The sequence below is a fragment of the Larimichthys crocea genome, chromosome XXIV, assembly GCF_000972845.2.
Source record: "Larimichthys crocea isolate SSNF chromosome XXIV, L_crocea_2.0, whole genome shotgun sequence".
NCBI classification, from domain to species: domain Eukaryota; kingdom Metazoa; phylum Chordata; class Actinopteri; family Sciaenidae; genus Larimichthys; species Larimichthys crocea.
The window spans coordinates 14162116-14189074 of NC_040034.1; the positions used below are offsets into that span (position 1 = coordinate 14162116).

Here is a 26959-nt window from a genome sequence, read left to right on the forward strand (position 1 = left end):
AAGCAACAACATAACAAGAGAGAGGGAGCGCTCTACGGTGATTATTGGCACGGCTGGGCTGTGGTTGTGGGAACAAGGCCATAGAGTTTTTATTGCTATTGTTCCCATTGCTTTAAACAACATTTACAACACTTTTAAACCTTCAGACATTAAAACAAAGATACAAGCTTTAAGTTTTAATTAAATCATTATTTTGGCCTCTGCCATGCAAAGTTTGGTCCTGATAGCTATGCAATAAACATCTTTGCTTACTTAATTCCATTTGTAGTTCATTTATGACCTGTAGACTTATTAAGGCTTCCACTTGCTGTGCAATTATAAATAAATCAATGGTGCTGTGGTTGGAGTGTGTGCACTAAGTGGTCTTCTGTCAGGGGTTCCAACTTGGCAGATGGTGGATGAATTCTTTGAACGCCTCTCAGCCAATTACAATGCCCCTCGTGAATGAATGTGAAATATTCGCCAGAAGAAATGCTGATGACAGATCATCTTTTCCCCCTCTACAGGTGTCCTCCCATGGACTTCATGGCTATGAAGCGCTCCCAGCTGTACAGCCTGGCCAACAATCCTACTCCACCCACAGCAACCAGGGGCGGACCTTACCCTCCCAGCCAGACATATCCATCGCCTCCTCCACACAGATATCCAATGAGCATGCAAGGAGGGGCCAAATGGCATGGGCGGGTGCCGTATCCTCAACAGCAGGTATGTCAACAAACTCAATGTGCATCTCGTACATGTGTGCGTTTGGCCGTGACTCATGAATGAGTCAGCCCTCGACCGCGGCACCCTTGCGATATTGTCACTGGTGTTTTTAAGCGGATATGCTGTGGGACATTTGCTCCTCATGGTGAACATTCTCCAGTGTTCTCCCTGAAGGCTTGACATGTTCAATTTGAGATGCAGCCTAAAATACCAGGCAGCACATCTCCACCCTGGCATGTGGTGGTGTCACTCCTGTCCATCACTCAGTTCCCCTCAGACTCCCACTGGAGTGAGATGGCTTTAATTCTGTCTTCTGCCAGAAATGTGGGACACACAGCTCATCCACACCAACTCATACATAGTACACGTATATTAATACACATGCATACTTTCTTTTTATCGCTCCCTTTAACACACACACACACACACACGCGCGCGCGCATGCACGCACGCACACAGACACACACACACACGCACGCACGCACACACACACACACTTCCAGTCCAAACGGGATTTACTTAAGACTCAATAAAGCAGACAGAAGCACTATTGTCTCCAACACAGGCCTATTGTGTCGCACAGAGAGAGTGACGTGGATCGGCTGTGCTGTGTCTATGTTTACTAAGCAGAGAGCATTCCACTACACACACAGACACACACACACGCACACACACACGCACACACACACACACACACACACACACACACACACACACACACACACCTGTGTGTTTGCGCGCGCGCGCACACGCAAACACACAGGCATATAGACATACATAATCAAGCATACAAACACTTCATTAAACAAGCTTTAAGAACGAACATGCTTACACACATACCCTCTGACACACACACACACACACACACACACACACACACACACACAGACAGCATTAAAGCCATCTCACTCCAGTGGGAGTCTGAGGGGAACTGAGTGATGGACAGGAGTGACACCACCACATGCCAGGGTGTGAGATGTGCTGCCTGGTATTTTAGGCTGCATCTCAAATTGAACATGTCAAGCCTTCAGGGAGAAACACTGGAGAATGTTCACCATGAGGAGCAAATGTCCCACAGCAATATCGCTTAAAACACCAGTGACAATATCTGCAAGGGTGCCGCGTCGAGGGCTGACTCATTCATGAGTCACGGCCAGACGCACACATGTACGAAGATGCAGCGTTCGAGTTTGTTGACATACCTGCTGTTGAGGATACTGCATCCCGCCCATGCCCATTTGGCCCCTCCCTTGCATGCTCATTGGATATCTGTGTGGAGGAGGCGATGGATATGTCTGGCTGGGAGGGTAAGGTCCGCCCCCTGGTTGCTGTGGGGTGGAGTAGGGATTGTTGGCCATGCTGTACAGCTGGGAGCGCTTCATAGCCATGAAGTCCATGGAGGACACCTGTAGAGGGGGAAAAAAGATGATCTGTCATCAGCATTTCTTTCTTGGCGAATATTTCACATTCATTCACGAGGGTGCATTGTAATTGGCTGAGAGGCGTTCAAATGAATTCATCCACCATCTGCCAAGTTGGAACCCCTGACAGAAGACCACTTAGTGCACACACTCCAAACCACAGCCACCATTGATTTATTTTATAATTGCACAGCAAGTGGAAGCCTTAAATTAATGTCTACAGGTCATAAATGAACTACAAATGGAATTAAGTAAGCAAAGATGTTTATTGCATAGCTATCAGGACCAAACTTTGCATGGCAGAGGGCCAAAATAAAATGATTTAATTAAAACTTAAAGCTTGTATCTTTGTTTTAATGTCTGAAAGGGTTTTAAAAGTGTTGTAAATGTTGTTTAAAGCAATGGGAAGCAATAGCAATAAAAACTCTATGGCCTTGTTCCCACAACCACAGCCCAGCCGTGCCAATAATCACCGTAGAGCGCTCCCTCTCTCTTGTTATGTTGTTGCTTAGAGCAAACTGGAGGAAATACTGATTATTACATTTCAGCTTATGCACCTCTGAATGAAAACAGGTAAGAGTTGAGAGTCTGGTAGGCTAGGAGCCGAACTTTACATGATAATTCAAGTTTGTGAGTTGGAATCCCTGGAGTGAATTCAGGGCAGTTAAGGAGTCAAAGTAGCTGCTCTCCAAAGCCACACCTTGGGAGCTTGCTTCTTATATGAACACAAAACAAAATCAAAGAGAAGAAAGGGAAGGTGTCAAGGGCGATTTATTCCATTGTAAGTATTTCAGAGTCTTTTTAGAGGTTGTTTGGGGTCTCGGTGAGGCATTGGAAAATTCCAGTACAGTGTGTCGGGTTAATGCTAATCCGTCACCCATAGCGGCGTGTTTGTCTGTCTGCCGGGCAGATAATGTGGACTTCCTCTATCTTCTCTCTCTCCTCTCATGCTTTCTCCCTTTTGTCTCCACCGTGTAGGATCATGTGTGATTTATGACATTTTGTTCCTACTGTTTCTTACACGCAGGCACTCTTTCACTTCTCCTCTCTCATCTCCAACTAACCATCCCCCCAAACCCCCACCTACTCATCCTCCTCCACCACCACCACCAGCTCCCTCCTCAGTTCCCTCTCTTCTCCCCAACTCAATATCACCTTGTCTAGTGCAGAGGAGAAATTGCCGCTGCCTCATATTGCCAGGCTAATATCAAGAAGACATGTCAGGGGATGGGAGCACTTTATTCAGCAGGTTACGTGCGGACGGTTACGGCGCTCTGTCTTTAAAGTGGTTTTGTCTACTGAGGCATGTACGTGGAGTAGTTTGGACTATTTCACAGAGTGCGGAGGAGAACGAGAGAGAGTGAAAAAAAATGTGTTTGGGTAGTGAGAGAGATGGAAAAAGAAAGCCAGAGAGGGAAGACTGAGTACTCTTAGGTGTTCAAAAGTTATTTCACAGCATGGAGGTACATTTGGGTGAGTGTGAGGAGAAGGGGTTATCCTGCAAAGGTCTGCATCACCTGGATTTCAAAAGTCTTATCCTAAAACAGAGAACTTCTTTTTTTTTTTTTTGCTGTGTGTGTGTGTGTTAATGCATGTTTGTATTTTGTACTCCTGTATTCTTTACTACCCTTCTTCATGTATGAAACTACTAATAAGTGAATAATTCCCTAAGTTGCCAAGGCTGAAGTCACAGTGAACCAGCAGTCCTGCTCTAAATTGAAATATTTAACCACTGAACAAAGCTGCCAGATGAGATATCTGACAAAATGATAGCCAGCGCTAGAGTAAAGCACATTAGGGAATAATTAAATTGATGAGCCATTGTGAAGTGAAATCTGTAAAATATTTCTGATAGAAAAATCTTTTGAATTTTTGAAAAGTAGATGGATGAACTTCAAATTCAAAAAGCAAAATTTGTTCCAGATCTGCTTTTTTGGAAAGAAAACCTTGAATCTTCAGATAATTTGTCTCTGCTCCTCATTGCTCAGTAAGACGATGAAGCCCATGACTGAACAGGAACAAGAGTGATCTAATAATCTAATTCAAAATAACACTAAAATAGACCCTCAACCGAGCAATACACAGAGTCAAACCATCTGAATATGAAAGGAGAGATTTGTTTTGGTGTGTTTATGTGCTAAAACTGACGCTGGTCATATGCTTCTAATGTAGCGGTAATGATGTTTTCACTAGAGCGGAGGGCAACACATGACCTGCTTAAATGTTTGTATACTCAGGACACACCACAAGCCAGTCACACACACACACACACACACACACACACAGGTCTACTAAGCAATATCTGCAGTGAAAGGGCGCCACTCTCCAGTTTCTGAAAATCCAGGGCACTGTGCCACCCGTGATATGGGACACACACCCCCCCCTCCCCAGCTCCATCCAGTTCACCAATCCATCTCAAGAGGTCCTCCGTTTGCCAAAAATGCTGAGCGCAACACAAGTAAATCCCCTCACGCGGCTGCCAAGTGTACACACGCTTGCAAAAAAAAAAGAAAGGGGAAAAAAAGAAAAGGAAACACCCTTAACTGCTGCACTTAGAAAGGCACTGGACACAGAAAACAACTTCAGAGTTTCAGAAGCAGAGACGTGGATGCACAGAAATGTGTATTAGCTGAATCTTCCTGATCTCACTGTTGATCTCTCTCTCTCGCTTACACACACACACACACACACACACACTTGTGGGCAATTCTTAAATAAAAACAGCCACAATGAAATTATATAGAGCTATCTGATACATTGGTCAATCTTCCACATGATGGCATTATCCACACCTGTCCACAGAGGCAAAAAAAAAAGAAAAAAAAAAAAAGAGTATTCTCCGCCTCCCCAAACGGAGCCTCATATCTGCTCTCATGACAAGTTCCACTAAATGAGATTTCAGCCCACTGCAGCCTTTTCCTAGAGATATGCCCACCATTTCCTTCACACCAGCAGGCACAAAAAAACCCCGACAACAATTCTTGACAAATTGAAACATTATTTTTTTTTTTCTCCCCTCAGAGAAATGGCTGTACTTAGGAAAAAAATTATGAATATGACACGAAGTGAATCGTGTTTGTGCCAGGAGGGACAGCAGATAAAAAACTAGAGGGAATATACAGAAATTGTTTTTTATTTTTCTTCAAATGTGTTTTTCACTTTTGTTCATCTGGGCATGCCATTCAATGGAGAAGGGAGGAGGAGGCACGGGAGACAATAGTAATTCAGCTGCTAAATTTAAAATTCAATTTATGAACTCCTCTCCAGCATTCAGACTCCTGTGAGCTTTTTTTTTTCTTTTTTTTTTTTGCAAAACAAAGCCATTAAAACAGAACATGGGTGAAATTACTGTGGGGTGAAACCTGCTAAATTGCTTTTCTGAGCTCAACATTTTTATGTTGCAAAAATGATTTTACTCCTCGCTTTAATGTGCTAAGTTGTTAATCAGAAAGAGACAAAATGCTCAACACAAAAGGCTCGGATATGTGGATTATGAGACACACACTGGGATCAAACAAACATAAAACAATATTGGTAAATGGTTATTATTCCAATTTCATTTTGAACGCGGGAATCATTTTTTAAAAAAATCTTCTGATTTATCAGCCGTGGTGAATGAACGTGTTTTGACTCACACGCACACACTTACACACTCTGTCCCTGTGGCTATTGCTACCCTTGTCCTTCACACTAGATCTAGAATCATCAGCTGTCTGCATCAGCCTTTTATTTCAGTTATTTACTATCCACACACACACACACACACACACACACACACACACACACAGGAAACAGAGACAAGCTCACCCACTTAGCTAGTGCAGTAACAGTACAGTAAGATCTGTGTTGCTACTCTACAGATACCAGCCTCCAGGGCTGTAGTGTTCACAGTGGTCCTCATACAACTAAATCTGTAATAAAACATCCCCCTTCATATGTTCTTTATGAGAAACAAGCTGCTCTATTGACGGACAGCTACTTCTGAAATAGTTTGAACCCCGAAAGAGGAGTTCAGTGAACTATTATGACCCCTTTCATCACCTGGTGGTTTAATACTGTCTGGAACAACAGATTTTTCCTGTAAGATCACTAACAGCTCCTAAAGAACCATTTCAGGTCGAGTGAACTAGTATTTTTGCTCTGAAGCTCAATGTACTTAGCTACTTGAATACTCCAGAGTCTTCATCATGATGTGCAAAAATAGCCGGATTCATATTTTTCAACAATTCGGTGTAAAGACGAGGTGTAAAGACCTATTTGGTACTCACATGGCGCATATTGTTCTCAATATCACCCTAGAAAGACGCATCAAACCTGATTGTGTATGAAAATTAGCCCCAAGATGCCTTTTTGGTATTGATTATCTTCTCTTTTTCTTGGAAGGACTACTGCATAATGCAAGTGTTCATACCTGTGTAATGAAACCATTTTAGGCTGTGTGTATTTGTGTAGGAGAAACAAATAAGGATAATTATTGTCAGCGGATCCCCTTTATCCTCTGTGCCACGTCTGTCTCTGGAGAATCAACATGCTGCAGCCAGAGCCGGTTGGTCTGCTGGGACAATCAGCCTTGTCTTTTATGTTATTTATTTATACCATGCAGCAAAGCACTCTCCAATTCCTATTACACTGCGGGGCCCGGCAATGCCTCGGCCTCTAGAACAAAGCTCTGCATTTCAGGCTTGAATCCTTGTGCGTTTGGGCCTACTGTTTCAAGCTGGAAAAAAAAAAAAAAAAAAAAATGGAAAGGGTGGGAAGAGAAAAGATGGGAGAGGAGGAGAGGGGGAGAGAGAAAGAGGAGAAGAGAGACTGCAGCAGTGGGCGAGTACAGATCGAGTTCCATATTAATGTGTGCAAATTCCCCCGCTCCTGCTGACTAAGATTAGAAAAATTAATTTCATGGATGCAGAGACAATACTGATGTCATCAAGCGGAGAGGAGAGGAGCAGTGCGCTGTTAACTCCTCCCTGCCTGGCCTCCATGAGGAATAGATCACTCTTTAGTATCGCTTCATCACTTCATTTCCCTGCCAGGATTCAAGCAAGTTAACGAAACGCTAAATGCTGACAACAACGCACAACATTTAGCCTTGACATATCGTTCCTATCAATATACCCCATCCTAAAAAATAAAAAAAAAAACGTATTGTTTAAGCGTGTGGTGAAGTAGCTGAGCTGTGTGCATCGTGAATTCCCACGTGAGTGCTGCATCGCTAAGAGGACCGAATTCAGTAAATTATGTCTTGAAACACAATCTCATCCCGCATCTCAGCACGCGCGCCTTGTTAGTAAAAAGTCTCATAACGAATGACAGTGTGAAGAGTAGCACTGGTCCGCAGGGAGCTGGGTAGAGCCAAATTGCCTTTCCTCAGCCCAATATGCCTAGATGGCACAGGCAGCTAGGCATGAAGGCTGGCTAGCAAGGAGAAGCATGAAATTATCTGAGGAGAGAGAGGTACAGGGAGGACAGCCATAGAGGAGACGGTGGGAAATGTATACATACATGTATGTCTATGTACAGTTGAGAAAGGACGGCAGACAGAGAAAGCCAAGCTGTTGTTATGAGGACAACCAGCCTCGCTCCCCTGCGTGCCCTCTGCGTTTAACACCAGTATTTAAACCACACACAAACAAATATTCACACACATATCGGGGTGCTCAGAAACACACACACACCTTACAACCCCCCATTCCCTGTGGATGAGGAAAAGTTGTTCGGTTTGTCACGGCCAGCACAAAGACGTCATTAAGACAAGGGAGGAGGGGGGGATGGAAGAAAAGCTGGGATGGGGATGGGGAGGGGGGGGGGGGACTGCTTCATCTGTCTCAAGTGAGATTGGGGTTGCAGGGTCACCGGAGCCGTTTTCCTTCGCCAAGACGAAGAGCTGAGGAAGCGGCAGGGACAAAAAAAAAAAAAAAGAAGCAGAGAAAACCTCAATGACAAAAGGAGATATGGCTGACATGCCATTAGAGAATGAAAACAAATAGAGTGCAATCGTCTGCATAGAGTCGAGGAAACACGTGTGGAAAGAACAGAGACCACAAATTTGCCAGTCAAACCTCCTGCCAGGATGCAGTTTTCCCAAAACCGGATTCATTCAGATTTCCTCTGTATAATACAGAGTGGACTTCATAAACCTGCACAGGTTTCAGTTAGAGGTTTGAAGTGTTTTTCACGTCTGGTCAAGGATCAAAAATTGCTCTTCTTTTCTAACACCTTTTTTTCATGTGCTGAGCATGTGTTTTTAAATCTGACAAACTTTGCTACAAACCAGCAGTGTTTCCCCTTGAAAAAGTTTCTCACTGGGTGGAAAATCCATTGAAAAGCCTCTAGGTAAAACCGTGTGGTGGTACAACTACTGCTTTGAAACCAATGCAAATTAAATGCTTTCAGGAAATAGTGAAGGCACCTCTTGCAGCGCTGCTTTTCCTATTTTCATAGAATCTGTTACTGATGTGAGAGCCTTGCTCCATTCCCAGTCTTTTCTTGTCTCTCAGTCCTGTGTGCTTCCTGCCTGCTACGACCCTGGGACAGCGGAGGGCTGCTGAAAAAAAAAAAAAAAACCATTTCATCTAAGGGCCGTGGTGGAACGAGAGGAATGCGCTCGTCTCCAACTTCCCCAGCCCGCAGAACCCCATGGAGATATGCTGTTACACAACCAAATGAAAGAGAGGAAAAAAGGGGCAGGAGGGAGGAAAATAACAATAACTCCATCTGCCCCAAAGAGAGAGAACAGGCTATTTGAGTAAATATGCTGCCCTTTTGGTTCCCTCGTCTCCCGGAGCCGAAACGAAATGCTGGTATTAAATATGCAGGCTAGATTCCCCCCTTATTCACGGAAATCACCACCTTTGCTAATGGAATGGTATTGGAGAGGAACTCCGTTTCTACAGCTAGGATAATTATGAACAAGGTCCCGTATCACCAAGTGTGTTTATGAATTAGCAATGGTTATTCATGATATTGTGCTCAGAGTAGGGTGAAAATACATAAGTGAATACTAAGCGAGCAGACCAACAGAAATGATGCTAAAGGGTCCTAAGGGGGCTTTCTCTGCCATCCATTAGTCTTCCCTGTAAGGCAAAGCTTAACGAGCTCCTCGGGCTAGGAGGCTGGCCATTGAAGGAGCGGGAGCAGAGTAAATTATGAATGCGACAGCCCCATTTAAAGCAAGATCACAATAAGCCCCCCCTGCCCGTTATTATGCACTTTTTCACCTTTCTTGCTTGGTTGTGTTTGTTGCTCCTGAAACACAGGTGTAGTATTCCAATAATAATAAAAAAAAAGTCTTTCATCAAGGAGTGAATAAATAGTAAATATACTGTATCTATAAAAAGCAGGTTGTCAAACTAGGTCACAACCGTGGAGCCGTTAAAGAGGCTCCCCACAAAAAAAAACAAAAAAAAAAAACGAGGATTTACATTCAGGCTGTTTGTTTTGGAGCCCTGCCCAGTCCTCCAGGGTGGAACCATCCATATTTCTCCTGCGGGTGATCCATCACATATAAAAAAAACACAAAAACAAAAACACAAATAACAAACAGATATCCTGACCTTCCATCCTCAGGCGGATATTAGATACTCATTAAAAGTCACCTGAAACAATTTGAACCAAATTGATTTCATTATAGGACTCGGCACGACACACAAGGCCCCCACGTCTGATAGCTCAGCGGGAAATTTACAAAGTTAATTAGAAAGAAATTGATTTTCATATAACATTTCCCCCCCCCCCTCCACTTTACTTTATGTCACTTTACAATGGTAAAATGACACATAGAGGGGCTTGTTCACGCACGGCGGTGCTGATGGAACACAGCAGGTTAAAGATTTGAACAATCTTTGTGGAGAAATTTATTTCAGCTCTCAGATGTAATAGAACCGAGTGTGTGCAGCTATGACAGATTGTGTAATATCATGTTAAAGCCCGTACTCACCAATATCTCTTAACCCCCCTCACCTTTAGTATGCATGCCCTCAAACACACCTCCACACACACTCCACCACCCCTCCACCTCCTCACTCCTTAATTTAGCGGTCACAGCAGCAGCAGCAGCGCCAACAGACGTGGCCTTAATTTTCTCCTGTAATGAATGTGAGCCTCCACTCTTCCATCCCGCTGTGAAGGCTTCCCCAGAAATGGGTTCCTCGACCTGGGTTAGGGGCCCTGGAAATTGGCTTCCCTCCCCCCACACAGCCCCTCCAGGTCACCCTCTGGGAGGCCCTAGGCTCTGTGAGCCCAGGCCAGGCCTCCCATCTCCAGGGCCCTGACTGGGAATCAATCACTGAATCTGGCTGAGAACATGAGGTGGGGGAGCTGGGTCGATCAATGAGAGGCTTCAGGCCTGTGGGAGCCCTGATGCATGGCCTGACTGTACATACACACCTCTGACTCACGCTTAACACCACCATTCACTTCCATTACCGCTGAGCTCCAGGGCAGCAATGTTTACGGTGGACTGGCTGTGCCATATGAATAGCATATGACTCTGAAAATTTAGTGATATTTGCAATTAAATTGCCTTTATTTGGACAAGATCACGCTGATGACTGTGACTATGTACATTTCCTGTATAGTATCCAGCCTGTTTTTTTTTTTGCAGTTTTTATAAACTCATATCAGAAAAGAAAATTAAACAATAGCTGAACCTGTTATTAAATTTAGCATTTAGCACATATTGTACCTAAACCAGAGGAAGCCAGTCTATGGTCAGAACGAGCACCATGATCACGAGTTGTTTTACACGCTGAACCCGGCCAACCTTTTATGTTTAGGTTTTTATTAAAGGCCAGACATATTAAAGGGATACACATATTTCCCATGAGAGGCAACATATCATTTGGCTGCAACACACAGAGTCCACCATGTGTCTGATTCTGGAAACAAAGTGTGTGTGTGTGTGTGTGTGTGTGCATCGGTGTGTATTTATTGTATGTATTCACCCATACAGCAATTTTCATATGGACCAGAGTATATACTGTGTATGATTTTACATACTACAGGTGCAGATGAAATGATTTTTGAAAACAATATGTCGGTTAACTGTTTGTGGTTATGAATGTGTGTGGATATATGAATGAACACACACACACAGACAACAGTATATTAACCAACTGTAAATGCACAGCACGTCTGTGAATGTCTGCCAGTATCAGTAAAACATGTGTATAAGTATTTTGTGTGTGCGTGTGCGTGTGTGCGAGTGTATGTGTGATCAGTGCGTACCATCTGTGTCCAGATGTTGCACAGAGAGCAGGCTGCGTGGACAGCCAGACAGTTGGCAGGCCTTCTGACAGCCCTGTGTTCCTTATTGATAGAGGGATCACAGAGACAGAAGAGTCAGCCGTGCTCAGCTAGACCACAATATTGTCCTCGCTGCTGTTATTCATCCCAGTCAGCCAGGAGAAAATGGGATGTTCTGAGCCAAGTTTATAGCTGTCAGATCTGGGCCAAATAGGAGTTGAATAGGTTTCAAACATTTGGAAAACAGCACGAGGAACGTTTGATTTGTCATACAGATGCAGCCAGATTCTTGTGCCAGAGCTGAAGAATTTCATTGTATTTTAATTGTTATTTTTAATACAGATGACAGTAAAGCTGAAGCTAAAGTGCATCGGGGTGAACAGCAGCGACATGCCAACACGTTGACAGGAGTGGTTGGACTGGATCTTGTGCCTCTTTTGGGGAGGTGAGATTGACACAGTGGTGCAGAAAATATTTAAGAAATCTGACTGCCTACAGCTCCTATCTTTACTTTATCTGCTCAACTCTGTGTCAGCACTGAGCAAATCAAATACTTTCGATATGTGTGTTACATACGCACATAAATTATAAAAACTCAATGTACAACACAACTTACTTTAAGAGCTTTAAGAGTCTAAACTATCCTGCACATTACCGTAGTTCTTCTACTTTTCACTTTTACAAAAGGCATCTGTTGACCGCTTAGTTTCCATTGCCTTGCAGAACTGTCTCCCTGACCTCGCACCCTGTGCCATCTTTCTTCCCGGGCTCCTGCCAGAGTTATGGAGCAGGGCCGACGTTTATGGAGGGCAGACCCTTTTCCCGGAGCTTTGATCCAGAAAGTTCTATAGCCTATAGTTTTGCAGGGGTCATCCAAGAGGAGCCATGTGGGCAGCAGTGTGTGTAAGTGAAAGCACATTGAGCTTGCTTATTTTAAGCAGAGCCTTGGTGCGGAGGGTAGCGCAAGAAAAAAAAAGAAAAGGGCCTTGGAGGACTTGACGGGGTTATAAAGGTGCATGTTGGGTGTGTGCATGTGTCGGCCAAGGCTAAGCTCTGCCTACTTGTGTGGGTGTGGGAAGTGATACACAGCACTAATCCACGTGAAACAAATCACGCAAAAATGAAAACAAGTGCCAGAAAACAGTGAATCGGGAGACCAACACAAAATTTCATCAGGCAATATCACAGCCCTCATATCTGTCATCTCTCTTTCATCAAACCCCTCCATCCCCTATACAAATTATTCATGCCACCAGCTAAATGTATTCATACCATTCTGTTTACTTTATTACTCCACTTTTATTCTGCTCTTTTCCCCACATTTGTTTACAAGAATAAAAGCCTACTCTGACAGAATTATCCCTCTGCACAACAAAAATAAATCACAGCGCTTGCACACACATCATTCACATTCAAAGAGCACAGCTAAATTATAGATGGCCCCTTTCTCCCCAAATATGCATTTCATTAGCATTTCCTTCGCCTGTTGTCTTTTTTTTCCCTTCTTCTTCTTCTTCTTCTGCCCGCCTGCGCGCACGACCCACTAATGTGTGTGTGTGCGGGTGTGTGTGTGTGTGTGTGTGCGTGAATGACTGGAGAATGGGAACAGACTTGCAGCAAAGCAGGACGCGTCCCCTTTCCCAAGCCTAATTTAGGATTCAATTACAATACTCTTTAAAAAGCGTCGACTTCGCAATTAATTATTTTAAGATTAGCTTGACAGTAATGGGCCTCCCACCGACGCCAGCCAACACAAGACTGGCCGCCTGCACCCCAGGACCACTCTGTCTCTACACACACACACACACACACACACACACACACACACACACACACACACACACACACATATATATTCACACACACCTTTCCCTTTCTCTCTTTATCCCCTTCATTCTCTCTCCCCTTCACACTCTTCGCCCGCCTTCTCTCCATCTTCCTCTCCTGAGGAAAAAAAAAGAGATAAATCTTCCTCCTCACCTTCACTCCCTCCCTCTGTCCTTTATTTTCCTACCGCCTCTCATTGCTGCGTTACACTTTGTTTCTTTTCTTGTTGTTGCTTTTTTCACCCCCCCTCCTCTTTTTCTGTTACTTTGCGTCGTGCTCTGATCTCCTTGGCGGTTGCCGCGCAATTCATATTGCTTCAGTACGGCGGGCTGCATTTTACGAGCCACAAGGGCCTTCTCCCACGTCCTCCCGCGTCCCTAGGAAATGCTGACGGATGAGCCCCGTGACAATGGGTGCACGCACACAAACACTCGCACCCGTACACCCATGCGCATACACGGCCGTCTGTCACCGTCTGCTGCCAGGCGTAAGCGAAAAAACACGCCGTCCTCCTCCGCCCGCTTTGATTGGAGCCAAGCGAAGCATTTTTTTTTTTTTTTTTTTTTACTCCCCCTTCCTCTCCTCCACCGTTGCTGCTGTTGCTATTCCTCCCACCCTTCACCACTACCATCCCCTCCACCCAACCCTGTTTTTTTTTTTTTCCTTTCCTCGTTTCGGAAATGAATGTCATCATCCATCCCCTTTCTCCCACCGCCGCAACTCCCCCCTGTCACCCCCGGGCAAACCTCAGCTGAAGCCCCCCGATTCTGTTTATTTAAATATTTGATATGTAAGCAGTCATAAAATAAATGTCAGAAGAGGGAAGGGGAATGGATATGCGGGGTGTGGGGAAAGAGGCCATTATGGGTAATGGTTTCTGATCTACGTCGCAGCCCCTCTCACAGTGCAACCGTCTCCCACCTGCCCCCCCTCCATCCCTCCCTCCCTCCACCCTCAACCCCACAATACAGACGAACCTGCACATGACTGAGCCGAGCGATGCTGAAGCAACAGGGGAATAGATGGAGCGGGGCATGTACATTCTGAGTGTGTGTGTGTGTGTGTGTGCCATGAAGGCAGAGATGCAACAGCATCACACACACACACACACACACACACACACACACACACACACACAGTAACACACTTGTTCGACTAGCGATATGGAAAATAGGCCCTCCCATGCACAATTGACTTCTAATACATTGTATACTCCTCAAACCATCCATTTACCAGGCATTGCAATTTCAGGGGCCCTGAAAGAAGCACTTTGCCAGCACTTTACAAAATACCTTAAAAAAAATCTTCAGCCTCTACAAATGCTTTCTCTCACTAACTGCCAATTCTAGCATGTCTGTTAAAGTGACAACACAGCCGTGTCGCCTGGTATATATTGAACATCGCTTTATTGATTTGGCAGGATTTCCATGTTGGACACAAGACCGTGTGCTGCTACCTACTGTTTAGACACACACACACATGCACGGACGCTCGCTCTCCCAGCAAGTGGCACCCAAAGGATTACACGGCTGTGACAATTTCACCCAAGAACTGATAAAAAAATAAATAAAGAAATAAAACAGGAAGGTAGGCGGGGTGAATAAATCAAGCACAGCCGCTGAGAAAGAGAAAGAGAGTCGGAGGGAGAGTTAGAGAGTCTCACGGTGAACAACCTTGAATTTCTCCTTGATGCTGGGATGCTCAAATACTGCTAATCAGCAGAAAAAAATATCGCCAATTAAAAAAAAAAAAAAAAAAAAACATCACAAAATGTTCATTAGCGCTGATGGTATATTGGCTTGGCATTTCAGGGCCTTTCATTCTCAGACCTTTGCCTAACGAGCTCCCCGGCCGCACCAAAGGGCTGCAGGAGGGGGAGTGACATCACATCAGGGTTCAAAAGTCAAAGAGAGGTGTTGCCGGCTGTTGACCTCCCTCACCTCTAAAGGCTCAAACATGCTGAATCCCCCTGTGATTTTCCCATCTGTCAGCTCACAGGAATGTGTACAGGGACACACACTTACAGTACAGCTTTGCCTCATAATGTACATGTAACACACACACACACACACACACACACACACACGCATCTTAAACATCCCATAAACACCCATAACATTGGAACATTGATTACATGTACATACATTCCAGCCTTCCCTATCCACACACTATATGTCCACGTGCACACATCTATATTCAAAGTCACACACACACGCATTGATCACACAGCTATAACTGCTTCCCTCACACACACACACACACAAAAACACACACCTTTCTATTACATCGATACACACACCAATAATCACCCCGCACAAGGGTTCATGTACATATGCACACTTTTCCGCACATCTATACCTAAATCTCATCCACACACACACGCCCACTGCTCCCCTCTGCCCCCTCCAGAGCCCGGGTCAGGGTGCCCTCCAGAGCGCCTCGCCCTCACCGCTGTTAATTACCACTAATTGGCCCCGCTCGTTTTTTTCCCCCCCTTGCTATAATGGAACCATTCATCTTTACTACTTAATGAGTAGGCACTCTAGTCACCAGGCAAGGTCACCCACAACTGGCATCCAAAAGACAGAAAAGACAGAGACTTGGAAACAACTGGGGGCAAAGAAAAAGGGGAGAGAGAGAGAGAAAGGGAGAGAGAACAGTTAAGAGATATGTTCATGCTTTAAAATGCAGAGGAGAAAATGTGAATTTGCAGAAGTTTCCACACATGACTCTGCTTTTTGGAATATGGCCAATGTGTAAAAAAAAAAAAAAAAAAAGTTGAGAAATGTCTGGGAGCTGTGGGAGTCTGCAGTGTCCAACACAAACCACAACACAAACAGGGAGTTTCCAAAGACAGACTAATTAAAATGCCCGTTATGCGAGTGAAAACAATGGCTCCCTCAAAACAACACTGAAAGCAAAGACGCGCGCAGTCAAAACGAGCTGTAAATATAGAAATGTATTTTTCAAAATGCAGTAAGAGTCTCTTCTCCCGGCGTATGCACACATAATTATCAAAACAATCACTCTGACTGTCGGCACACCCAGCGGGTGAGAGGGCAACATGTTAGCCGACATGAAGCATCTAATTAACACTGAATGCTTTAAATATTAGTCCACTGGTTGCTTTGTATTCATTTGTGTGATGAGTCCCTTAATAAGGAAAGTTAAAGCTGAAAATAACAAAAGCAACAAATAAAAAAATCCTGCTAAAATGTTATGTTTTTATCATAAAAGGCCCAGGAAGGTGATTCTCTAATTCCCACACTTACACATCAGTGAATCTGGAGTTTAACCCAAACCTTTATTAGTCTGACTCTGATAAATCGTTGCTGAATCAAGTCTCTAGCCGCTTAATTATTAGTAGTTCTCACGGTACACAACAAACTCTTGACATATGCGCCCGGGGGGGGGCAGCAGGTCAGACGAGACACCGATATCTTCAACATTTTGTAACTGTGTGAGCAATGCAAGCCGTCAGTCTTTGCCTAAGGTAGAGCAGAGGAGGCTCAAGCATCATAATTTGTCCCGGCGAGTCATGCCAAAATCTGACAACCAGCCATTTTCCTTGGAAGCGCCTTTCCGTCAGAGCAGTGCCATTGTGCTGTAGCTGCTCTATTCAGTCTCATGCAGTGTAGCGGAAGCGAGCAGTCATGTGCTCCTGCAGCGCTGTGGCGATCAGCCCGGCACGGCAATGTTTGTAAATGGGACAGTCGTCTATGGATTATGTTAATGTGGTATTCCACACTCCCCTCTGGCATGTGTCTGACATTACAGTAACCTTTGCATGTTTAGCCAACAGTAACTATGGATGTTCATTGAGTAGGGAGGCACACACGTGCATGCACTTAGAAACACGCACACACAGGCACAGAGAGATTAACTATGAACAGCAAACATCTGCCCCTGTGAACCGTATCGATATCTGAGGAATTAACATCCTAAAGAAATAAGACATTTCTACTTCAAAATAAAGTTCACTTGCGTTGTCGATATCTAATCCAGTTCATCCAGATTGTGTCAGAGGAGTGGCTGGAATGTAGAACACAAGTCTGGCCGTATCAGAGAGGTGCACAATGCATGAAAATGAGAGAAATACCAACACTAAATATCTGTATTCCACACCTGCTCCAACACATAACATTCACATTTCTAACATAACATCTTCTCCCACATACTATATCTCCAGTGAGCAGTGTCAAATATGCGCGTCTGTGTCCACTTATGTCACATGTGGAAGAGGATGTGGTGTGAAGTTGCTTCCTAAATGGCTGAGATAAAATTGATCTAAATTAGGCAGCGTTCAGCCAGGAGTGACCATGAGTGTCCTGTTGTGAGCGGTGTCTATAAATCACCACTATATCCGCACACTAGCTCTGTTCAGTCACACACCACCCACACACACACACACACACACACACAGTGGGCCGTACAAGGCCACATGGACAATCTTAGGTTTGGTAGAAAAGGGAAAAGATGAAAGGAACATGTTGTGGCTGGGAAAATACATGGTTGACCAGCTCAAAAGACAGAGAGGTATACAGACATAAGTGCATATGTGTGTGACACAGAAAAAAAAAAGAAAAGAAAAATAAAGTGGAACTCGGAGAGAAAAAGAAAACGACCCTGAAGTAAAAGACAAAACTCATCAACAAAAACTTTGTGCGTCGTCCGTGTCCTATCATTTTTCTATTTTTGTCCTTCTGTGCTTCACAAACACCAGACAGCTCCTTGCTCCTATGGTTGTATTTTTATTTTATTATATTTTTTTTTTTAGTTGAGCAAATGGTCCCACTGTGCCAGCACTGATTAGGATCAACTCAAACCGAACAGCAAGACGTGTGACTGAAGTGCACAGTCTACAGTCTGGAAACAGAGAGCAGTGCAGGGGCTTTGATGTGTAAAGTGATGGATGACGGTGATCATGATGATGATGATGATGTTGGTGATGATGATTTTCTCACAGGCTGGGAAGAGAAGGAGCTGGTGGCAGTTGGAAGTTCATACGAGTCACACACACACACGCGAATTACACGCACATTACACGCATGTTTCTATGTGAACATTAATTTACATTTTAATGTAAGGTTATGCAGCACTTTAATTCAGTGTTAAATGTTCTTCAGCAACATCGTAAAAACAATCAATTAAAAAAAAGATACTCAAGTCATACCAAAGCATAAGTATGTCTACCTGAGTCACATCGTATTACTTTATGTGACAATCAGTACGTTGATGATTCACATTGTTTTTAATTATTTTAATATTTTTTAAATAAATGTGTTTTTCAAGCAGAACTCAAAAAGAAAAATCTGCCTTTACAAAACAAGAAAAAGCTGAGAATCATTTTTTCTGATTTCACCTCGACCACCACAAATATGCTTTTGGTCAGTAGGCTAAACTCAAACCTCAAGGTAAAATTAATTCTAATAATACAGTATATATATATTTTAATTTAAACTCATGTGTACCAAAAATCTTTTTCATTCTCAAAGTATAAATAAGAACAACTCCCAGGATAATCTGCCAATTACCCTCCTCTCTTTTCCTTTTGTTCAGCTGAACTATCATACCATTAGCTCTATTTACAAAAAGGGAGGAGATGCTAGGAGTTTGGTTGGATCTTTAAAAAAAAATGCCCTGCTGACTGTTTCAATTAATTGCATTAATTGCTGCAATCACAAAAATTGCTCATCTCTAGAGAGACTGGCGCATATGTTTCCAATTTCCTCATCTGTTGTCCAGATAGAAGAGAAAGAGGTGGAAGCCTCTATGAGCAGAACAATGTTTCAGAAGAGTCCCACAGATCTACTCAGTATAGTGTATAAATATTCAATAGGATACGCTTGCTGTCTAAATACCTCTGAACTGACTGCTGGTCTCTTGGGGACCAAGCAAGCTACTGAGAGCCAGGGACACGAGGCAGATAAAAGAGAAGAGATCATATTTAGAGAGAAATCACAGAACAAAAAAGAAACGGCCGTGAAATTCTGGAGATCTGTTTAGTAAGTATAAAAATATGATTGAACTGCCGTACATTCACTGGGTAAATACAAACAAGAGAAGAAAGAAAGAAAGAAAGAAAGAAAGCAAGAATGTAAAAAAAAAAAAAAAGAGAGAGATCAGCCGTCCTCTGGGATAGAGGGAGAGGAGGGGGGTCCTTCCTTTCAGCAGCTCCACGTGGCTAATTAGCATATGTGAAGGTCAGGGTGGTGGCGGGTGGGGGTGGGGTGTGGGTGTGGGTGGGGGGGGGCCACCGCAGCACCCACTGCCATAAGACCTGGCGCCCTGCCAGCCACACACACACACACACACATACTACTGAACAGGAGGAATCCCAATATATATCTGTGTGTGCGAGAGAGGCTAACAACTCATAAATACTTCTTTTTCTCTGCATCGTTCACGAGGCCGAAGCGGGGTGAGATCCAGAGGGAGAGGATTTTAGCTATGCTGACATTTGCCAGAGTTCAGTTACTGATTCTCTCTCTCTCTCTGTCTGTCTCTCTCACTGTCTCTGTGAACTCGGCCAGGCCCATTCCTCAGAAGTCAGCAGCGCTCCATGTGACTCACTTCAAATATCGCCTACATTTCCACATCTCTGGACTTCCTATACTCTGTTTACGCAGAGAAGACCAGACGCTCATTCTCAATGCTAGCAGGTTTATGCAAATCATGACCTATTGAAACAGGAAAGACAAATTATCATTGAATCAATTATCACACAAAAAATAACAACCTGAAACTGATGAAATTATACTTGCTTCTGTGATGAATAGCAGTAGGAAAGCATTGGTTAGATAAATAATAACAAATACCAGAACTCACCAAAATGTCATTATTATGCCCACGCACAAGTTGTGATTACATGATTATTATAATACTGACAAGAGTTTTTCTTTGATTCAGTGTTCAGGCTGCATAGCTTGTATCTGTGTGCAAAATTAAAGAAGCCTGTTTATTCACTTTAACTCAGCTGAGAGAACGAGAGCCAACAGTAATTTGAAATGCATTTGCTGTGACATTGAAAAGGTCCATTATCCATCTATAGCTGTATCTAACCCCGTGCAAGACCTGTGATAAATCCTACAAATCCCACAATAGCAGAGGACGGATGTAGTTTTCATACAGGGTCGAATCCAACACTGCTGACACAGACTAAATAAGTTTGAGAAATGAAATTAAAATGACTATCAGATTAAGTCAAGAAAAAACAAAAAAAAAAAAAAAAGCCTTGGACTACTTTGTCCACACAGAAAAGTCAAATTCTCCCTTACGCACAATTAACTTTCTATCCAAAAATTGCTTTCGTTTTGATTTTTCTGCTCCCTCCTGACACCGGCAGTTTGGATAAGACAGAGCTGAAAAACAGCTGACACCAAATCAACGCTCGCTCACAGTAATTAAATTCTTTCTTCAGGGCGTTTTCACATCAACCTTTGACTCCAGGGGATGTTGTGAGTGCATAGTGTGGCCAGACAAAAACATTTTTAAAACTACAATTATTAGCAAATAATGTATACGTTTATGTTCAGTGAAGCAACTGGACAGCTGTTATTTTTAATTTTTTTTTATTTGTATAATTGTTTTTAAAAATCTGAATTAATTGCCGTTTTGTGGAAGCTGCATGCAGACCAGGGTTAACCCCAGCCTGCCAATTACCTGAGCAGCGTCTGTGTTTCATCCAAGGAAGATGAAAAACTCTGCACAGGGCCCTTATCGGATACAACAGAGCAAATTAAAATTTCCCTCTACTGTTGCTAATCAGCATAGCACTCGCTGGCCAAAACAGACACAACAGAAACAACGTAAACAAAACGACTGACGGGAGGGGCAGAGAACGAGAGAGCGAGAGAGAGAGAGAGTGATAGAGAGACATTGGGAGAGGGATGGGGTTGAGGTTGGACTGCTTAGTGCTGACGAAGGGGCTTTAGCATTCTGCTGCCTGCACACACGCAAACAGAGAGACAGAGAAAAGAGACACACACTCAAGGACACACATAAACAATAAAATCTAAAAGACACAGCCCGGAATAAAAAGAAGCACCCAAACACACACACACACGTACACACCGGCATGCCCATTTCCTGACCGGACCCCATGGGCTGTCCGTCCGATGCAGAACATGTACCATAAATTAAATTCCAGCAGCCACAGTCAGGCCCCATCACTATGCACAAGGCTCCCTGAGATAGCCGCATAATACAATGTGACATTGATGCATTGCTCCTATTATAAAGTCTTTGTTCGTATCACACTAATAATTCATAAGAGAGAAATGTAAACAGTATGCACTGGAGAGCACTGCGAGCAGAAATCATTTCAAGGTAAGCACATTACCAAGGATGGGATTGGGTCTGGTCTTTAATATGTAGAACTACTGAGCTTTGATTTCAATTCTTAAAAAAAAATAAATAAAAAAAATCAAACAAAAGCAAAAAAACACTGAGCATAATGGTGATAAATCTGTGAGAACTGTAGATATCCCTTTTTGTTTTATTGGGTCAGATTGTAAATGAGTTCCTGCTGTAATTATCCAAGCAACAACACTATTTCCAACTTGCTAGGCCTTCATTATTATCTACTAATTACTTTTATTGTTCTCTGTGTGTGTTGTGTGTGTTCTGATTAGTGAATAACAGACAGATCCCTGTTACACATATAGGCTGAGACAAAAAATGCTGTTTCATTTTGATGTAAACCTAAATAAGTCATTAGTATTGCAACACATACTGTCATTTTACCGCTATAGGAACACACTTTACATAAGCAGGGAAAAGGCCTGATTTTAAAGCAGCTAATGCTCAGTCAGACATTCAGGCACTGAATATTGTTTTCTTCTTCCTCAATCAAATAGGCCACAGTAATTTAAAAAACTAGGACAATGTCATTTTGATGAGACAGCACTTTCCCCAGTTTGAATAGCATATCTCTCGTTTCTTTTATGCGTGCACATACACAACACGAACACACAAACAGTGGCGCGGCTCTGTCTTCATTTTGGTGAGTGGCCAGACAAGTGATGTGGTGGTTGTTGGGGGGGCTGGGGGGGTACAGCGGTGTAAATGAGATGCACTCGTTTCGCTCACTACTTGCTCCTGAAGAGAGGCAGTGGGGAGGGAAATTGAATTTGAAAGAGGGGAAACTGTGCCAACAGGTGACAGAGGCGTGCTCCGACCAAACGCACTCTGAAGTGAAGCACAAGTCATATCACGGGGCCAATTTGGAGGCAGCATTATGCACTACACTGCTCGCCTTTCTCACACAGCCTGTCAGTGCACGGGAGAGCAGTGCTGCTGCTCCAAATATGAATTAAACATAGGGCTTTTGTAGCGTGAATATACTGCTGCTGAAATGTTGATAGAGTCGAGAAAAAACACAGAAGCACATGCATTTACTCCCGAAGTGAAAACTGAAAGAGAAAAATTGCAGTTAAAAAAGGCTAAATGCAAGATTTGTTTAGGGACTCGTTTGTTGGGGAAAAAAAAAAACTGAATATGAATAGTACAGAATATGGCTCATGCTAGATGACATACTATCTGAGTTTCATTTCAAGTTTTTCTCTCATAGATTGTTTCTTAATACCAAATCTGCACATTATTGTTATGGTTTCTAGTGACCATCTTATCAGTGCATAATTTGATACAATCAATACCACAGCAATCCCTCCCACGCTAAAACATTCACTTAACTCCCCCAGCATCCAACGCAAATTGCCTCTGATTGAAACAATGTAGGCTAATGAACTGCTTTTGTTTTGTGAGAGGCAGACAGTATAAGCTAATGCTCAACCACCTCGCCCTCCAGTCGTCCAGATGTGCCATCCAGCAGTGCGAATAATTCAGTGCATGAGAAACAACCACAGAGTAATGGCTTTTCTGAAGAAACACTGTGTTGTCTCGGGGCAGAGTTTTGAACTCGCAGCTCCTTCCTCCCCTGGCTGTAGGTCTGCGTGCTGTTTACACATCAGTGTTTCAGCACAAGGTACCGGGTACGACCCAGGACACACTTGAGTGCAGTCGTCCCAAAAACAGAAGGGGGGGGACGGGGAGGACTTGAACAATTAGTGACACTTTCTTCCTTTTCCTCAGCTGTTACCGCTGAGGTGCCCTCGAGCAAGGCCATCAACCCTCAGCTGCAGCAGCGGACAACAGAAGTCAGCTTGCAGGGGTTGTTGTGTAAAAATGTGGTTCTGAAAAAGTGTTTGATGAAGATAAACGTGTGTAAATTCTGTGGGAACTGATACATTTATATCAAACAGAACAAAGAACTGGACAACCCTCAACATATAACAAGTACTTTGTGATTATAACTCACTCTACATGGAAAGACATTATCTATTTCCTTTGTCATTTTGAGCTGACATTGCAGGGTCTGTTCAGTGTGGAAAAATTATGAGAATAATTATCAGGAGCAGCCTAAACCTTCATAAAACTTCAATTATTGCGTTGGACGGCCTCCAAGTCTGGAGTATTCCCATAAGACGTGAATGCAGCATCACCACAGCGCCATGGCCACGGATCCCTGCAAGAATCCTTTTTTTTTTTTTTTTTTTTTTTTTTGGAGTGCGGTCTGCCCAGCGGGGCCACAGGGAGCCAATCAGATGGCAGACTGGGTGTCAACTGTGAGCTGGGAGTACGGATAGCTTTTATCCAGTTTACCTCCACTATTCAAATTGTGAGAGGAGAGCTGCACGGGAATAAACGCGGCGCACAGTCGCGCTCCGGCTCGACATGGAGCGCACGGAGAAGGACAGGACGGTCTTTTGCACGGCCGCGCTGTGCGTTTGTTCTTCAAATCATTTAAACGCCAAGAGGTGATAAATACTACACAACTGTGGTTATGTGGTGCATGTGCATTTTCTATAGGTGTATTTTACTTTGTTCGACGGCCGCCTCAAACACAACACGTCCTCTAAACAGGGCGTTTCGCAACGTGTCTGACACCACGTCGGCAGAGAGAGGTGAATCTGCACAACATGAATGTTGCTTTTTAATGCACCCGGATAAAAACTAAATATTAAATAATAAGGAGAGTACACAACAGCAACATGAACTAGTAAGACGTGAGGGTGGAAGCATCCTCTGGTTTGCACCATTAATTATTGTAGGCTCGTTAAAATAGCCTCATGAATTATGATGATTTTTGGAGTTATGGGCTCTCTTCCCTTTTCTGTCACGTTAAAGCGGGTTGATCTAATATTAAACATGTTGGCACAAGTCATTATACACATATAATGCACAAAAAAATTATTAACCCATGCAATTTTGTAGAATTTACCTAACAAAGTTCAACACTCTCTGTTGTATTTATGATCAACACGCATACAAACAACGTCTGGTTATTACGCGCGAAACACCAGTGTTGAGAAACCTAAGTTCACTGTTGCACACCTCTGACTGAGAAGTTTCCAAAAACTTACCTGCGTCCTGCCGAGGCCTTGCATTCCGTTGCCTGGACTCATTGAATGAGGGTGGTTTCTCTGCTGTCCTCCCCAGCCGTGGGCCGAAGTGGCTCCATACTGAGACCCCACGTCTTTCCCTAGGCCCATACCGGCTTGCTGCTGCGCCGCTGAGCCGCTGTAGTCTTGATAAGCACCGCCATAACCCCGCATCATGGGGCTGGGGGACGTCAGCAGTTGGTTGAGGGTCGGGGTGGCCCCCGAGGGATGCTGCTGCTGTTGCTGCTGCTGCTGAGTTTGTCCTGGGAACCTCTGAAAGCCACCCGAAGTAGCTCCCAGGGGAGACTTTCCGTGGGTTGCCGTGGAGTTGCTGCCCATCATCATGTTCCCAGGTTGCCGGCATCCGGAGGGGCCCATCATCCCGTAGGCCCCACCGCCATAGCCCGCCCGGTACGCCGGGTACTGATTGTACTGGTTGTTGTGGTACCCTGCTTCGTGGGAGTTCTCCATGCTGTTATGTGCCGAGGAGTGCGTTATCCCCATCCCACTGCTTTGTTGCTGCTGTCCGCCATGTTGCTCATAACAGGGCCTTGGAGTGTAATAGTTGTTATTAAACTCAGAGTTGTTACTAGTTGGCCCCAAGTTAGTGTGTTCATACCTGGTACCCATCATCCTCTCCGCGGGTTTACAGGTGAGTTCCCCCTCACCTTTTCCTGGCATGTGCTGCTGCTGTGGCTCCCCCTGGCCGCCCAACAGGTTCTCTTTGCCGCCGTGGTGTTGGTGATCCATACCTCTGTCCCCACGGGGCCCCTGGCCGTTGTTATTGGCGGTGTTGTTACTTTGAATCTGTCGCTGCTGATGTGGCGCAAACTGGCCGAACTGCTGCGGCGGCGGTTGCTGCTGCTGCGACGGCGGCTGAGACTGAGGGGGATCTCCGCTCCCCACACATTTCAGCTTGTGGTTCGCGATCAAACCCGTTTCCATCGAGGAAGTGGTTGAATTAGTCGAAGCCGGGGCCGACGTAAGGTTATTCCCATCCTTGTCGTGGCCGTCCGGAGCGTTGTGAGTCGTGGAAGTTGAATGAACCATGTTGAGCTCGTTTCGGCGGTGATGGTCTACATTATTCAGAGTCCCATCTCCGGCACCCAGCATCGGTCCAGTCCGCTGTACGGTCCCTCCTCCTCCTCCTCCTCCGGATTTCCCCGAATTGAGCTCCGGACCCAAACCGCTGGATAATTTCTTATTTTTATTATTAGTTCTGGTCGGAGCCGATGCAACTTGCGCAGCCATGGTCACTCCAACATCTCAGCGCGCAATGACAGCAAGCCCCGACCAGCCCTGCACGCAGAAAATAATACAAGAGGCGAAGAAAAACACAAGCTGGGAGGTCAAAAATATATTCAGTGGAAAAGCAAGCTCTGTTGTAGCGCTGGTGTTGCTGTGGTGGTGGTGAAACGGTGCGTCAGTGAGGCTTCATGTTGAAAGTTTCTCTGCCAGGTTTAAACGAAACTTTTTTTCTTCCCCCCTCCGCCTCTCCTCCATCCCGGTTCTCGGTAATATGTAGCAGCGTCTCCCGGAGCCCTTGTGGCCCAGCATGGCATGAGAGAGAGCGGGCTCTACCAGCTTATCCACCTCCAGGGCTCCGGCGCGCCTCACATGGAAAATCCGGACTGGAGTAGCGAGCCATTACGCACGCTGCATGTTTTTGTTTCTGTGTTTCACGATGCTCTGCGGGCTGATTGTACAATAAAACAAGAGATACGTTGATGTGACAGCATTTTGACACAACACACATTCTCTTATTGTCATTATAATATCAAGATTTCTCTTAATAATTGCACCTCAGACGGTCAGGAGTGACCCCATTCCCTTAGTTTGAAGTGAATATTATTTTCAAACAAATAATAACCGTGCCAGATCGAGCATTTACACATTACGCACGGACACTACTCGTCCTCTCCACAAGGATCGTTCAAATAAACAACACAAGCAGTTAAGTTTGCCTGAGCGAGTTTCCACGCTAGTTATCCAGATCTGATTTTCCCTCTTCCCACTCCTCTCTGTCCCTCGGCTCAAGCCAGTTCTCTGCAGCTCTGACAGGAGTCGGACACGCAACCACAAGCTGTGCGCAATAATGTTGCCATCGGAATAAGAATGTAATCACACTTTATAGCAGCTATAATGTTGTAATATCTGTACTACAGAGTTCATCCCCTACGCGCTACAATCACTTCTTTTCAGCCCGAGAAGGAGTAATGTTCCCCTTCAACAAAGAACCATAGCAATCATGTAATAAGGAGGAAACCATGGAAATATCACAAACTATAAAGTATATAATATTCTACAGGGCTATTCTGTGTG

The 26959-nt window shown here is 44.3% G+C and overlaps 1 protein-coding gene across 1 annotated transcript in view; it reads right to left on the minus strand.

Moving 5' to 3' along the window:
- Positions 1 to 26469, minus strand: part of LOC104924657 (AT-rich interactive domain-containing protein 1B) — a 168763-nt gene extending 142294 nt beyond the window's left edge. Inside the window, 2 exon segments of the mRNA XM_027274594.1 lie at positions 1908 to 2111; positions 24620 to 26469. Coding sequence (XP_027130395.1) covers positions 1908 to 2111; positions 24620 to 25888 — 1473 coding nt within the window. The 5' untranslated portion in view covers positions 25889 to 26469.
- Positions 26470 to 26959: the final 490 nt, after the last annotated feature.